Source organism: Paramormyrops kingsleyae, chromosome 4 (assembly GCF_048594095.1).
Source record: "Paramormyrops kingsleyae isolate MSU_618 chromosome 4, PKINGS_0.4, whole genome shotgun sequence".
Taxonomy (NCBI): domain Eukaryota; kingdom Metazoa; phylum Chordata; class Actinopteri; order Osteoglossiformes; family Mormyridae; genus Paramormyrops; species Paramormyrops kingsleyae.
In genome coordinates this window covers 43083773-43100860 of record NC_132800.1, presented here as the reverse complement: position 1 = coordinate 43100860, position 17088 = coordinate 43083773, and the positions used below count along the sequence as shown (strand labels likewise).

Genomic DNA, 17088 nt, shown 5'->3' with positions numbered 1-17088 from the left:
TGGGGGCAGTACCTTGCTCAGGGTACCTCAGTGCTACTTTGTTGGTTAGGGATTTGAACCAACAATCTTTTGATTACAAGTATGCTTCCCTATGCATAAGGCCACCACTGCCACAAAGGGGGGGGGCATAAGGGGGCATATCAGATATCAAACTGAGAAGAACAGGAGCTACACGATCTTAGCCAAAAGGGCAAGAAGCGACGTCTCCAGTGTTTTATTTATCTGTGATGCTGCTAAGTCATTCCAAATGCTTCTAAAACTCAAAGCGGTGCTTGTTCAGAGAAATTGTGTTTCATATTGATCAGCTTAACTTGGCAAACAGCTTAAGTGGTTAGCAAACTGCCCCGGCGGTTTCCTGCACTTTTTCCACCTCTTCAAGTTCAACAAAACAAGCAACCCGAAATGACAGGGGCACTCCACACTGTACCTGCCAAACCATAAGAACATAAGAAATTTAAAAACGAGAGGAGGCCATTCGGCCCATCAAGCTCGTTTGGGGAGAACTGTGATTTATTCCCATTTAAACTAATACAATAAACTAATATAATCCCCCCAGACATCATCAGCTGCTCCTCGCTGTGTCTATGAACAGTAAATACAGTAATATATTATATTTTTGTATAGTTTTATAGTTTCAGACAAACGACTGTGGTCCGTTTCTTTTTAAAAGCCCTTTTAAGTAACGCACCAAATGACCGTCCAAAGAACATTATTGATATAAACTGAAAAAAACAGACACATCCACGCACACACACACAAACACATACACACACACTCATACACCCTTCACTGAGACCTCAAAAACGCAGCTTTCAGACAAAACATTGTATCATTTGTCCACGCACACACTCACAAAAACATACACACCTTGACTGGTTGCTATGAAGCTCTTTTCTTGCAAATTGATGGGGTTTTTTTGAGGATTGAAGATATATTGCATCATTTCTTGGGATTCCTGATATTCTGGAGAAGCACAATGACCAAACAGTTTACTATTCGTGAGGCTCTTAATGACCTTAATGATATATTTAACCATGACTCTGATGAGAAAGAAAGAGGCCTGGATCACAATGAGTAAGGAGAGGATATGGACTGGGAAGACCATGAAGTAACTGAGGAGGATGAATCAGCCGGTTGAGGAAAATGAGGAAGCCTCAATGAAGTCACCTTTAGGTCAAAGAATAAAAAATGATTGTGGTCGCCATCTCCCTCAACGAGAGACAAAGCAGAATGTCAGCCACAAATAATTAACAAGATGCCCCCAGGACCTACAAGATATTCAGGATAATGATTTGATGTCCAATTCTGAACTGTTTTTTTCCCACAAATGATTAGAAGGACACCACTGGGTATGACCAACTTGGTGGGAAGACATCTGCATGACGATAGATGGAGGGGGACACAGACTCACAGATACATAGGTCTGCTAATTCTCAGTGAGGTGTACAGATAAAGAGGCCACCGTCAGTTTACGGAATCTGGGCGGGCAATTTTTTGTGCTGTGATGGCGCACCAGACCTTCCATATTATGTCATTCTCTTTGATAACCAGCATACAAGACCTGCTTGAGATCAACAAGACAACACTTTGTTGTGTTGCTGTTAGATTTATCTGGGACAAGTGTGTTGAGTGCCTGCCCCTTATTACAGTGGATCAGGACAAACATGTGCATTAGCTAATTCACTAGGAGTATATATTGTAACCTCAAGGTGATTCGATTTGATTTCAGTTATTGAGGAAACAAGTCAATGCACCAGAAATCTTGAATTTCTATTACTATTTGTTTTGATTAATCGGTTATCAAATCATTTTGAAAATCTAAATTAAAATCTTTTTTTAACTTCACTGAAAAATAATCACAAATATTAGCATGGAAACATAATTTCACACTAGTAACAGGATACAAAAAAGTAGCATCTCATTGGGTCAATAACTGATCTTCTCAGGAAAACAAGATCAGTCATACAAACGGTCACCAAAATTCTGGAATAGTGTTGCTTTTTGAAGTACTGTATACCTCGGTATAATGTCTGGACAGTATGAAAAATTAGATATGGGTGATAAGACCAGCCTAGCTAACTTGCATTCCAAGAACAAACTTTGGGCATAATGAGTCATGGGATTGGTCTCATTTGGCAAGGATGCAATCAATGAATCCTTGATATTTGTGGTGGAGCAAGACCAACATCCAGTGACTTTTACCGTTGTCTTCTGTTCTTAATACTGGAACTGGCCTTCGGCAATGGAAAATGATGTAAAATGGGTACACGAGAACACAAATACAGCCAAGTTTGCTTATTAAGAAACACCCATTGACTACAACAATAGCAGCTATTCTTTCTCTACTCTTTTGCCGTTGACCACTGAGCTGTGAAAGTCGCCGCTGCCACCTACTGGAAATACTAATCAATTATCTTGCAGCTGTCTGGAGCAAACCCCCAATGACAAAATGTACTTCACCTCAGCTTGTGCCGAACCGAAAATCACACCCAGAAAAGGGAAGTATGAATTGGTCTTAAAATACCTAATGGTCTTGACCATTGCTACCGTAACTTGAGAAAAAAATGAGCTACAAAACAGAGACATTTCCCAAAAGCCTAGTAGCACAAGGACTATGTTAACCATCAGAGAAGGTGCCTTTGACAGACAAGAGGTCACAAAGCGCTGTACGACACTAACACTGTAGGGGTTCCCAACTCCCTCTCAGTGGTTAAACTCATTAAATCCATCCCGCCAATCGATCTGTTGCCTATAACCCTCCCGCTCCAGCCCACAAGGTTCACCAATCCATGAACTTTTTACACGTAAACATAAACCAGTCTGCAGTCATCATAAATTTGGAAACCTCTTATATTAGAAAACTGATTTTCCACTGGGATCGTATCGAAGTGTTTATTCCCCTGACAGAGGTCATGAGGTCAGTCAGATTATGTTTCCCCAGTAATAAGAGAGTAACATGCTCCATTCACGTCATAATGATCATAGACACCAAGGTATGGGACCGGCATCAGCAGGTGTGAGCGAATAGGTTATAGCCATGATAAGCGTATAGAGATATACAGACGCTGCAGAGCGTGTGAAAGTGTCAGTTAACAAAAAGAAGTCCAGCCAAGTTTAGTTTTATCCAAGACATACTGTGGAGATAATATATGCCATAAATAAGCAGCTGATTATTGTTCCACCATGTGAATATTTAATCAGTACTAGGAGTCAGGGGCAGAACTAAGTACGGTAGCCCTGAAGGTCAAAACACAACGACACTTCAAAAAACACGACATTTCAGAAAACACAACGACATTTCAAAAAACACAATGACATTACAGAAAACGGAAAGGGAAGGACCACACTTCTTGTTCGTGATTGGACAGTACCCTTGCAGTGACATGGTGAATTTATTTTGTACTTTCTCTGTATACCTCACTTACAGTAATCATGAGGAAAGTAAAAGGGCTAAAAGTGTTTTAAATTTAGCACATCAGTGTGTAACAGGTTAAAAAAAAGGTGGATTATACAAGCAATGTGTTTTTGTTATGGGGACAAAATATCCTTTTTATAAATTAGTGTATAATTAGTGCGTGGTTGGGTTAACTGTGTGAAGTGTTTTGAAAAAAGGGGCTCTGTTTTCAAAATTGTGCCTAAGCAATTCGAAAAAAAACTGTTATAGCTGAAAGGCAAGCCACATAGTTCTGTATCCAAACATCTGCCCAGGTCCACGCAGGTCCGATAAGATAGCCCTTCTGATGTCAGTTTCTGAGGAGTAGCCGCTCCGTCTATTCAGTCCTAATTCTCTAAGGCGTGTTTTCAGGGTGCTTAAGGAAATGTTAATGTTACGGTACGTAGCAAGCAAATCAATAATAACCTTGTATGAATGCCTTCAATCAAAATATTCCCATACTGTGTCCTCACTGTCCAATCGCAATCAGAAAAAGGGTAGGGCCACACTTCTTGTTTGTGGTTGGACAGTACCCATGTCACTCCAAGGGTACTGTCCAATCACAAACAAGAAGTGTGGTCCTACCCTTTCCGTTTTCTAAAATGTTGTTGTGTATTCTGTAATGTCATTGTGTGTTCTGAAATGTCACTGTGTTTTTTGAAATGTCGTCGTGTTTTGACCTTCAGGGCTACTGTAGCTAAGGGCTGCTGTGTAGCTCAGAGGATCAGTGATCTACACCCTGTGCCTGGCACAGCATTAATCCATTCAGAACTCCAGACCGAATCCTAAGAAGTTCGAGTTCTGATTGAATTTCGCCCTAAGAAATAATGGAAAACCAATTAATTGGTTCCCGGCCCCAAAAAATTACACCGAAATATGTTTTTTTTAGCATTTAAATGCAAAATGAACCGGACAAAACAAGAAAAGCATATACTGTACTAAACACATCTAAGCATATTTATCAAAACAGTGATTTTTAAAGTAAGAAAATAAATGTATCCAAAAAAAAAAAATGTCTCGTGCCCCGATTGTCCGCTCCTTCCGTGTGCCACGCCCCCTCATTAACCACGTGTGGAATCCCCGTGTGATCAGCTGTTTCTGGTTGTTGTCATTAGTCCTCTGTATTTCATCCACGTTTCAGTTTGTTTTCCCAGTCCATCATTGTATTGTCTGTCTGCGTTTTGCCTGCCTTACCTGTAATTAAACCCCGTATTCCCCGATACCCTGACGTCTGCGCCTTTGTCTCCGTTCCGTCTCCGCTGGGCATGACAATATTATTATAAATAAATGTATTAATGGTTTATTATTAATATTAAAATAATTAATAAGAAATCTTTATTAAATATAAATGTATTTTATTATATAATAATAATTACTGTTACTGTCTATCTGTCACGTGTCAGCAAGAACGACGGGGATCCAGAGATGCAGGGATCAAACGGTTTTAATGAGATGAGAGGATAAGCGGAAGCGACGGGGATCAGTCCCGTCCCAGGAAGGGGAACCGGCTTCTCTGCCCGGATGGCAAGGGCGGGAGCAGGTGACCCGAGTGGGATCTCCCACTTGGAGAGCCGGGGCTGAGGTACCAAAGCGGCGCGCTGGAATCGCGGTCGTAGTGGGTAATCCGGGTTCGTTGCTAGGGGGGTCCGTCCGACGAATAGAGACTGCGACAGGAGACAAGAGGCTGGGGACGAGGCACGATCGTGTAGCTCCTGTTCTTCTCAGTTTGATATCTGATATGCCCCCTTATGCCCCCCCCTTTGTGGCAGTGGTGGCCTTATGCATAGGGAAGCATACTTGTAATCAAAAGATTGTTGGTTCAAATCCCTAACCAACAAAGTAGCACTGAGGTACCCTGAGCAAGGTACTGCCCCCAAGCACTGCTCCCCGGGCGCTGAATTAGCTGTGCCCTGCTATGTTACATATGGGCTAACGAGTCAAGGACGGGAGCGGGTCTAAGGAGGGAAGGGAAGGAGTTAAGGATCAGACAGCGGGATGACAGGTAAGGCTGGGAGACGTGGGCAGACAAGAGACAAGAAAAACGCTCGGTAAGGCACAATAACATTGGCTCAATACTTCGCAAGGAGCGTAGCTCAGCATTCTCCTTTTGAACCAAGTTCAATCGGCCGGTGATGCGGTGCACCTGTCAAGCCCCGCCCCCGTGGGCGTGACACTATCATTGTCTAAATGCATTTTTACTGTCTATATGTATTCAGCTAGTGTAAACATGCACAATGCTATCACAGCGAATGTGAAGCTGAGACTGAAGCATTACCCTTTGTTTCCGCTGAGAGACGTGCCGCGTGACTCATTTCCCCGCACGTACAAGTTATCTTAGGTCGGCGTTCACGGTTTGACTTCTGAAATTCAGATCGAATTCTAGGTCATTTTTTTTCGAATTGGTTGGTTCGGCTTTTAAGAAATTCGAGTTCTAATGAGTTTGAGAACTGACGTACCACTGACGTATACACACACACACCCAACTTTTACCATTTCCGCCCCCATTTGGCAATTTTTAATGTTGCTCCCCTAATCCCCCATTGTAACTTACTGACCTAGGAGTAATGTGGGCCCTCACACCACGCTGAACCAGCTGGGTCCTTTATCTCTTTTAGCCTTTTGCAGCTTTGCAGCGACATGCTTTTCCTAAGCCAACTTTCAGATCAGCCAATGTGCAGGGGGCTGTAACCACAGAAATGAAAGGGCTTGGTGGCTGAGGCAGCTCATTATTAGCCACAGGCTGCTGGTGTTTGCCACCTGTGTGACAACAGGAACAGGACGCCAAATACAAAAATGTTCACTGCAATGTGAGCCAGCAACCTAGCGGTTCACAGCCATGGCCAGTGGGGAGCCTGCAGGGATTCCCCAGGATTGCTCAGGCAGGTGCAGGGGTGGACACTTCATTAATATCTTTTTCTTGCTTTTAGCCTAAATGTAGTCTTTGTTAGCGGGGGTCAGGAAGCCCAGCCGATTAGAGACGCTTCTTGTTCCGCTTGGTGTGTGGTTTGCTGCTTGTCTCCACTCTCCCAGCCCCCAGCCCCCAGCACCCCCCCACCCCCAACCACCACCACGAGTAGAAACCCTCTCTTTCCACTGGTCAGACGCATGCTCAGACGCGCCTGTATCTCCGCTCAGCAGCTCAGAGCTCTTCCTCCTCCGTTTCAGTACCTAGGATTCATGTCGCCACGTTAGACAGTCACTCTCCTCAGGAGACGCCAGCTAAACAGCAATGTGGAAAGACAGGGGCCCTGAGCTGCTCCTCATGGCTCACCCATGAGGGGTGCCTCAATGAGTCATGGGAAGAGTGACATCAGCAGCACCATTATTTAAAATGGAAGAACCATCTCACCAAAAGGGCAAAGTGAGTGTATGATGTGTGCGAGCAGAGTGGAAAGGATGTCTGACAGCGTTGGAGGTTACAAAGTCATAACACTAGGACATTTTTACATTGTTTACTAGCTGTACTACCATCGGGACAGAGCAACATATATAAATATAAATTATAAATATAAATATACTGTCATTACGTTACAGCCTGAAGTTCAGTCCAATGCGCTGACCACTACTCCCCCTGTTGTTACACTGATTACATTATGACCATCACATACAGAGCCTTGAACTGAAAGCACTACTGCTCCTACTGTTATACTCAGGTTCAGAGTCTGGAGCACTAAACATGACCAGTCCTTAAAATTCAGCTGTGATAAAATTCAGCTGTTTCTCTTGCCATCAATGTCTGTGCCTGTGTGGTATCTGTGCCTGTGCTTCTGTGGTGTTTGTGCCTGTGTTGGTTGTGGAGTGTGTGCTTGTGTCTGTGCCTGTGTGGTGTTTGTGCCTGTGTCTATACCTGAGTGGTATCTGTGCCTGCGCTTGTGTAGTATCTGTGCCTGTGCATGTGTGGTGTCTGTGCCTGTGTCTATACCTGAGTGGTATCTGTGCCTGCGCTTGTGTGGTGTTTGTGCCTGTATCTGTTTCTGTGTGGTATCTGTGCCTGCACTTGTATGGTGTTTGTGCCTGTATCTGTGCCTGTGTCTGTACCTGTGTCTGTGTGGTGTTTGCGCCTGTGCGATGCCTGTATATGTGTGGTGTTTGTGCCTGTGTGATCCCTGTGTATGTGTGGTGTTTGTGCCTGTGCATGCCCCAATGTGTGTCCTGTCAATGTAGACATTACCAATATCAATTCAAGTGTTGTTTTTATTGAATTCTTGGTCAATTTAATCTCAAAACAAACAGCAACCCTTTAAATTCTTGCTGAATGCACTACACATTACAACTATGTTATAGTAGAAAACACCCTAAATAGCCTATGAATAAGTTTAGCAGAAATCCTACAATTGGTATAAAACATGACATATTCCAGTAAATAACATTATGAGAGGCACACGTCTTCATTGAGAGGTGATATTTTACAGTGTGTGGGTCATAAGCAACACTGAAGAAATCATTAATACAATAAACTGTAAGATAGCAGGTGTTGGCATTATAGTAGAGATTATGCTAATGTACATTGACATCTATAAAAGTTCTTCAACTAAACATAAAAATGGCACAGGTCAAGCTTTTAAAACTGTCCTCCAGGGATATGCATATATCCTCAGCTCAGTCCGTGCTTTCAGTCTCAGTCCAGTCTGGTACAAAATGAAGCTTAAAGTCCAGAGTCACTCGGGTAGAAGTTACCAGATACCAGATCCACCAGCACAGGGGATTTGCTCAGGATGGCAGGACGATGACGTACTCCGAGCTGTCCACCACATCTGTGAGTAAAGGGGAAACATGTTAGGTTTTTTACATCAGCCTGGGTGCTGCAGGAAGCTCCTCTGGGCAGGTTCATGAGAGTGACCTGAGCTGCGTCAGCTTGCACGTTAGCGGTGTGCGCTTCAGTGTGGGACGTGTGAAAACGTGTGCGGCACAATCAGGAAATTAGCTGCACAGGGAAAGTGAAAGTCAGAATCAGACGGCTGTCATATGTGAGACCATGTGGGGGAATGCAGTCTCTGGCCTGTTTATCTGCCAAGATAATCTAGGAAAATGGAAAGGTGCAGTATGAAGATAAAACAGGATGATAAAGAAAATTTAGGGTGTTTTTCCACTGCACCAGTCACCATACTAAAAATACAGTACTTTCGGTACTTTTCCACTGACTACCAGTCGAGTACCAGTACCAAAAGTTCCAGTACCTAAAGTACCAAACCAGCTGGGATACTTTTTTGGTACATCAGGACGTTAGGGGGGAACTTGTAAATGCTTTCTTTGTGAACTGATTTTGCAAATAGCTTACCTCTGAAACGCAATACAACTGCCATCTTGAAACAAATTACGAACTCAGAAAAGAACGATAAATAAAGTAAAAAAAATCATAAAAAGAATGGATGTGTGGACAAATGAGGAGACCCAAGCTTCACCTACTATCTGATCAGAAGAACAGGTCCAACCAGAGTAGGACTGCATGACAGGAAATCAAGTACAGTGGTACCTCAGTTCTCGAACTCATTAGAACTCAAATTTCTTAAAAGTCGAACCAACCAGTTTGGAAAAAAAATTACCTAGAGCTCGATCTGAATCTCAAAAGTCAAACCGTAAACGCCAACCTAAGATAACTTCTACGAAAGGGGAAATGAGTCACGCGGCACGTCTCTCAGTGGAAACAAAGGGTAAAGCTTCAGTCTCAGCCTCGCATTCGCTGTGAAAGCATCGTGCATGTTTACACTAGCTGAATACATATATTTAGACAGTAAAAATACATTTAGACAATGACAGACAGTAACAGTAATTATTATTATATAATAAAATACATTTTAAAATAAAGATTTCTTCTTTCTTCTTTTAATATTAATAACAAACCATTAATACATTTCATTATAATAATATTTTCGTGCTGAGAAGGGACAAAGGCGCAGACGTTAGGGTATCTGGGAATACGGGGTATAATTACAGGTAAGGCAGGCAAAACACAGACGGACAATACAATGGCCGGACTGGGGAAACAAACTGAAACACGGACCAAATACAGAGGGCTAATGAAAACAACCTGAAACAGCTGATCACATGGGAATTCCACACGGGGTTAGCAAGGGGGCGTGGCACACGGAAGAAGCAGACGATCGGGGCAGGACACATTGTTTTTTTTAACTTTACACATTGCTTGGGTACATTTATTTTCTTACTTTACAAATTACTGTTTTGATAAATGTGCTTAGATGTGTTTAGTACAGTATATGCTCTTCTTGTTTTATCCAGTTCATTTTGTGCTTAAATGCTAAAAAAACATATTTAGGTGTAATTTTTTGGGGCCAGGAACCAATTAATTGGTTTTCCATCATTTCTTATGTGGAAAATTCAATCAGAATTCGAACTTTTTAGGATTCGATCCGGAGTTCTGAATGGATTAAATTCGAGTTCTGAGGTACCACTGTATTTTGTATAATATACTATGGCAGCACAGTATTGGAAATTTTCCAAATATTGCAATGAGATTTTGTTGTAATAAATACTGGGGTATTTATAAAGCAAAAAAGGAGTTCGTCATAAATTTCTCATAAAACCACCTAGGAATGATTTAAACGGTAAGGATGAAACTGATTATTACTGTCTTGCATGCAGCACTCATGCAAAAGCAGCAGAGGAAAACTTTAAACTAATTTTTTAAAAACATGCATTAGATAATCTTGAACAGGAACAATGATTAAGATTGCAAAGCTTTCTAAGTTTTTTTCCTATGACAGAGTAAAAATGTTTTAGGGAAACTTTAAACCCCCTGCTGTATAATGTCTGCACAGTATGAAGCTATGAAAACGCCTGATCTTAATCTAGCTGACTAGCGATGTAAAAATTGGATGTACATAACATGCAATGTTGGTATTAATATCACACATCGTCCAGCCCTATAATATACTACAGTCAGTTTTCGAATTCTGTACAAAATACCCCGGCTCGCATTGTTATGTCATTCAGAACTGGTACCAGTTTTTACGCCAGTGGAAAACCAACACTTTGAAGTACCAAATGTATAGTACCTGGTGCAGTGGGAAAGCGCCCTTAGACGCAAAAATTAAAGTATGGAAAAATGGAATAATAATGTAATAGACAAATAAAAAGGTAGAGGAATGATGGAGATCAGAATGGAGGTATAGAGAAATACTTGCTTTCATAGTCCTGACTGTCATCTTCGCAGCTGGGGCCAGCAGGGAGTGACTCTGGCATGACGGGGTGCCGTAATCTCGCGGCCAGGCCCTGGTTCTTCTTCCTGTAGGACTTTATTAGGTCCTCCAATGTCTTGAAGAACCTCTCCTTCACGCCAGGGGAAGTCTAGGGATGGCACATCGTTCAGTTTGTTTTTCTGGGAAGAGCTAGTTGACTGCAGTGTTCAGCCAAAGAACCTTCCGTTAGAAACGCAGGCACATCACGAATAAAGCAAATTTAAGAGATAGGGCCAGAAACAAGAGACAACTAATGAAGAGCAAGTGAGACAAATGAAAGAAAGAAGTGAAATTAAAGAAATGAATTTAAAACAAGCTCAACGAAAATTCCTTAATTTGAACCGACAAGATTTTAAACAGCCGCATGTTCCATGGCTGTGTGCAAGCCATGTGAGTTTTCTGTATGTGTGTCCTGTGTGCGAGCCATGTGCGTTTTCTGTATGTGTGTCCTGTCTGTGAGCCGTGTGCGTTTTCTGTATGTGTGTCCTGTGTGTGAGCCATGTGAGTTTTCTGTAAGTGTGTCCTGTGTGTGAACCGTGTGCGTTTTCTGTATGTGTGTCCTGTGTGTGAGCCGTGTGCGTTTTCTGTATGTGTATCCTGTATGAGCCATGTGCGTTTATGTTTGTCCTGTGTGTGTGACATGTACTTGACTCACATTAAATGCATCACTATTCCTAGTCCCACCTAAACTGTGTTTCAGGATTATAGGGGTATGTATCATCCTACGGGAAGGGCACATGCTGTGCGACCGTGTCACCGTGTCACCTGTGCTTATCAGACCTGGCTTCAACTTATTGCTTTGTAACCTGGTGTGACGTGCCACTGTGGGACCGTACATGTGATTTTCAGCTCCTCTACCTCTCGCAGATGTTCTCACCCAGAGAAGGCCACAACCAAGACCACCACACTCCTGAACTTACTTGCAGGGTGTAAAGTCCGTCGTGAGTCTGATGTATCCGGTAGGTGTACACAACCTTCTTCTTGCTGCAGAGATACACACATGCACACAGTTAGTGGCCAGATCCTTAGAGACAGTCATTTGCAAAATGGACTTTCCATTAGAAACACAGACACATTGTGAAAAACGCAAGTTTAAGCAACAGGGACAGAAATGAAACACAATTAACAAAGAGCAAGTGAGACAAACTGAGGCAAATGAATGAAATAACTAAAGTTAAAGAAATTAATTTAAAACAAGCTCAAAGAAGATTGAACCAACAAGATTTTAAACAGCTGCATTTTCCATGGCTGTGTGTGTGTTTTCTGTATGTGTGTCCTGTGTGTGAGTCACGTGTATTTTCTGCTTGTGCGTCCTATGTGCAAGCCGTGTGCATTTTCTGTATTGTGTATGTGTGTCCTGTGTGCAAACCATGTGCATTTTCTGTATTCTGTATGTGTGTCCTGTGTGCAAACTGTATGCATTTTCTATATGTGTGTCCTGTGTGCAAGTCATGTGCATTTTCTGTATGGGTGTCCTGTGTGTGTCATGTGTGTTTTCTGTATGTGTGTCCTGTGTGCGAACCGTGTGCATTTTCTATACATGTATCCTGTGTGTGAGCCGACTGAGTTTTCTGTATGTATGTACTGTGTGTGAACCGTGTGCATTTTCTGTATGTATGTCCTGTGTGTGAGCTGTGTGCATTTTCTTTATATGTATCCTGTGTGCAAACCATGTGTGTTTTCTGTATGTGTGTCCTATGTGTGAGCCATGTGCGTTTTCTGTATACGTGTCCTGTGTGTGAGCCATGTGCATTTTCTGTATGTGTGTTCTGTGTGCGAGCTATGAGATTGTGTGTGAGATGCACACATGCACAAAGTTAGTGGCCATATCCTTAGAGACAGTCGATTGAAAATGTCACGTAAACTCAGTTGCCTGCTTCACTGCTGCTTTCATTTGGCCTGCACCCTCTTTAGCCCTCATCAGCAAAATGCAATTCTTATGCAAAACGACAAAGAGTAAGGAGCTCTTGTGGAGATCACACACGGAGCAGTGTTACCCACAAGGAGCCAGGACAGGAAGCAGAGTGACACACGTCAGGGGGCCTGCAAACCTGAACAGTTTGATCAGTGAATCGGCTTCAGCCGCAAACAGTCTACACTTTATTCACCTAAAACATCGCTTGAATAACAAGAACCATTTATATTTTAGTTATAAATCTAAAATTGGGGTTTTTATTTTGATAGTAGTTTGAGACCCAGTACAGGCAACATTCAGGACTGAAGCTGTCTCACTCACATGGGATATCAAGCTTCTGGCATTTCACACTGGTTTTAATGTTATAGTATTCTAAATTAATTACACTTAATTGTAATTAATTAGCATAGCGTAAATTAGATATCAGCACGTTCAAACAAGGACAAAATTCTTTAAGAAAGATAAACATCAGTTTCAAATCTGTGCAAACAGGACTGGACTGGAATGAAATAAAAAAGAAAAAAGAAAATGGGCCCATATATTGGCGAACCACATATCCATTGGCCACACAGTGGTGCAATTCGACTTGGGCCATCAGGGGCCACATATATTTACACTGCACCGTGTCTCAATTATGGTCCTATTTATAAAATAAAATGTTCCATATTTCTCTTTTTATTATTTTGATTGGGGGGTGCATGGATCAGCAGGTTAGTCTCTGTGCCTGTGATCAGAATGTTGTTAGTTTGAGCCTCAACAGGACAATCACATGTCCACTGAGCCCATGAGCAAGGCCCTTAACCTCCCAAAATCCCCCGGGGATACCAGAAAAATGGTAAAAGAAAAAAAAAAACAGAATTTTTTTTTTAGGTAAGGAGCATTTCTATTGGACAATCCTGATTTCTAGCTAATTTCGACTTCTAGCAGAGTTAAACCCAGTTAACCGAGAAATTCTGCTTCGTGGAACACCCCCCTGGACAGAAAAACCAAAGATCAGGATACCATAAAAAGAAAAAAAGTATTTTGTGTAATATAATAGGACAGCACGGAATTTGAAAGTTTCTAAGTATTGCGATGGTATTTTGTTGTAATAAATATTGATTAATTTCTCATTAATTTCTCATAAACCCTCATAAAAGGGGTGATTTAAACAGCAGGGATGAAAATGATTATGATTGTCTCAGAGAACGCATGTAGCGCTCTTACAAAAGCGTAGGAGGTAAACTTTAAACTGATTTTTAAACATATGCTAGATAATCTTGAAAAGGAATAAAAATTAAAATTACAAATCGTGATATTTTTTCCTATGACAGAGTAATAATGTTGTAGCGGTCCCTGACCGAGGTGAAATCAGTTTTAGGTTGGATATTCGACGGATATTCAGATCCACACTCTCCAGACGCCGGCATAAGGCGGTCGAAAGACGGCCAGATCAATTCCACAGCCTCGGAAGCGCTGGCATGATTTAGGGACCGTCAACGAATTACTGTCAGAAAAATAAAATACTGATTGCTTGCAATAACTCCAATAACCCAGTAACTCCAAAATGAGTGCATATTCTACAACTACCTGACATACACAGGACACAGTGAACTTTACTGGTTTTTAACACTTTATTGTATTTTAAAGTATCCTTTTAAAAGGAAAAAGTGGGTAGATAGATTTCTTTCAATAGCTCCTAGGCTGTAGAAGCCTGTGACCCAAAACCTAGTACCAATTGTAGTACTACCTTAGGCCTATAGGACACAGCAACTTTTATTCAAGTTTAACCCTTTGTGTACTTGATATGATTTTTTTCCCTCTAAAATTAGGCCTTTTCTTTCAATAGCTTCCAGACCGTTGGAGCCTGTGACCCAAAACCTAGTACTAATTAAATCAAGATCCCACTGTAGCTGCTGAGCCATAGTTCAGTATCTGCTACACCACTCACCTTGGTGTCATCTGCAAATTTCACCAGTTTACTGTATACTGTATATTGGTGTCTATATCATTTATGTAAATTAGGAACAATAGTGGTCCTAAAATTGAACCCTGCGGTACCCCACTATGAACGCAGGCCCACTGTGACATTGAGCCTCTTATAACTACTCGCTGCTTCCTATCTGTTAACCAGTTATCAATCCAGGTCGCTACAATTCCTAAAATACCTGTCGCTTTGAGTTTAAGTAAGAGCCTCTTGTGGGGGACAACATCAAAAGCCTTTTGGAAATCTAAGTAGATGACATCATAGGCCTTCTTATCATCAACTTCCTGAGTAGCTTCCTCAAAAAACTCCAACAGATTTGTTAAACAGGATCTACCTCTCCTAAATCCATGCTGGCTATCCCTCAAAATGTTATTTGAGTCCAGGTAATCTACCATTTTCTCTTTGATTATAGCCTCCATAACTTTACCAGTTATACAAGTTAGACTGATTGGCCTATAGTTTGACAAATTACTTCTATCCCCTTTTTTGAAAATGGGCGTTATGTTGGCATGCTTCCAATTAGAAGGTACCACACCTTCAGATAAGGATTTTTTAAACAGTAAAGTTAAGGGTCAGCAAATAATATCCCTCATCTCTTTTAACACTATAGGTAAGATGCCATCAGGGCCCTGTGATTTATTTATTTTGAGCTTAGCTAGGCTTTGATATCATTCAGTGCCGGTCCCGGTTTTTACGCCAGTGAATAACCAGCCCCTTATAGTACCAGAAGTAAGGTACCTGGTGCGGTGGAAAAATGCCCAATAATACACCCCATTTCCCACGCACAGACCGGCTCAAGTGAAGGAGTAAACGAATAACAGCACAACGCCGAACTGGAAATTGCTGCGTGATGTGCGTTAAACCTCCTTTTGGAAATGCATAAAATAATAATAATAATAATAATAATAATAATGCCTTTCTGTTGCAGCATACGGGAATGTGCTGTAGAAAGAGACTTCTTTCTTCACTCATACGAAGGGACATTTGGATGCCCTTATGGTGAAAAGCGTGTCGTTACTCCTTAATCTACCTGCGGCTCAGGTGTGTTCCGCTCTGCCCCAGACACAGCTCATGATGCATTGCCTCGCTAAGGAAATCTCCCAGAATTCTTAATTAGCACCCTGCTTGCCGATTTTTTTTTTTATTATTATTTCACAGGGGACTGTTGTATAATTATAAGGATACCTAGAGTTTCTCGTTTCGGTGAAATAATCTTAAACTGTGCAACAATCATAACAAAGTATGCAGCCCCGCGATTTAATACTTATTTGCGGAATATGAAACATGAGTGACCTAGCTGCAACAGCTCAGACGGCAGTACTTACTACACGCAGAGGCACATGGCCCCCTGGATGGTCTCACTGTCCCGGATCAAGAAAGCCCCATCCAGCCCTGTCCTGCCCAGTATCTCCTCACAATCACTCTTGCTGAGGTTTTCGTGGTACACCGGGATGTCCACTCCGTCACCCATCATGCAGAAGCAGCGCGGCATCCAGACGCACGTCCGCGAATGGACTCAGAGTGACCCGGTGACTCCAAAGCGGCACCGAATGCTGTGCCAGTTATTCTAAGGCGGACATGCACCGCATAGCCTAAATGTGCCGCATAAAAGCACGCAGAGCGTATCGGTTCCGTTCCGTTCGTACTCCGGCACCGTGCGCCGTCACGACTTAAGTGTCTTTAGTTATAAGGCGTGGCGAACGTTGCACATTATATCACTTGCACATATAGTTTGACACAGGAAGTGTGTCGGCATTCGCAGCTGAATGTTTTAAAGGGACCTTGGGTGCAAGAAACATACGATCGCAGAAAAAATAAGCAATACGTTGCACAACTTTCACATTAACAGGAATCGAAAATTAATCTTACTGGCCGTATTGTGATGTGACCATAAACTTCTCAGGTTTCTAATATATCATTTAGGCTATGTCATTTACGATGGGTTTGTCTTCATCCAAAGACCAGAAGATAGCCCTGTTTATGCTTTTATGCTGTGGAAGGCAGTAGAGGCCATGGCGGCGAGAGGCAGTTTGAACGCCATAGATAACCTGTCTTTGTCTGACCAGCAGAGCATGAACATGAATTGGGTACTTATGCATTTCAGTTTCCCAGCCCCGTGGGCAAAGTTGACACATCGCTCTGTTTAGCAGGGGAAGTTGTTCAGCTCTTATTACATCTGGTCTGCTACGAATACACCCATTTGCAAATTCATTGAAACAAGTCGTCACATCTATATGCAGACCAGGGGTGCGAACTCTGGTCAGCTGGCTGGAGTGAGATTTTCAAGACAAGTCTGCACGCGCATTTACATGCATATAACACTTTTATTACCTTGTAAATATAGTCTATAGGGTTTAACAAAGCTCCACAACGCTTTGGATGTAGCTAATTTTAGGTTTTTAATGGATACAGATTTGTCGTAAGATTTCTTGCGGGAGTGGGAGAATCAGGATAGATGGTCGAGAGATTTGGCGACCCTGGCAGACAGACTGACCACAGTTGAGACAGACGTTACAGTCACATTAATTCATACTTATCGCCTTGGGTCTGAATTTAGGGCCTGGCGGATTGATAAAAA

General features: G+C 42.1%; 1 protein-coding gene and 1 pseudogene across 1 annotated transcript; both read right to left on the bottom strand.

Annotated features, from left to right (window-relative positions):
• LOC111838082 (U2 spliceosomal RNA) lies at positions 1-202 on the bottom strand (annotated as a pseudogene).
• Positions 203-7607: 7405 nt separating this feature from the next.
• On the bottom strand, positions 7608-16235 carry LOC111838079 (SH2 domain-containing protein 1B2). Its single transcript, XM_023800672.2, has 4 exons — positions 15836-16235; positions 11550-11613; positions 10576-10738; positions 7608-8187 (listed from the first exon to the last, which is right to left on the bottom strand). Exons 1-4 carry the CDS (start codon positions 16000-16002, stop codon positions 8144-8146), a joined length of 438 nt encoding a protein of 145 aa, XP_023656440.2. The 5' UTR covers positions 16003-16235; the 3' UTR covers positions 7608-8143.
• Between the last annotated feature and the right edge of the window lie 853 nt (positions 16236-17088).

Bases quoted from the DNA above. Each gene is read 5' to 3' on its own strand.
- LOC111838079 (XM_023800672.2), bottom strand. From the start codon at position 16,002: ATGCCGCGCTGCTTCTGCATGATGGGTGACGGAGTGGACATCCCGGTG. The intron at 10,739-11,549 runs GTAAGTTCAGGA...TGCCATCCCTAG, and splicing joins ACGGACTTTACACCCTGCAA to ACTTCCCCTGGCGTGAAGGA. The intron at 8,188-10,575 runs GCAAGTATTTCT...CTTTACTCACAG, and splicing joins TGACAGTCAGGACTATGAAA to ATGTGGTGGACAGCTCGGAG.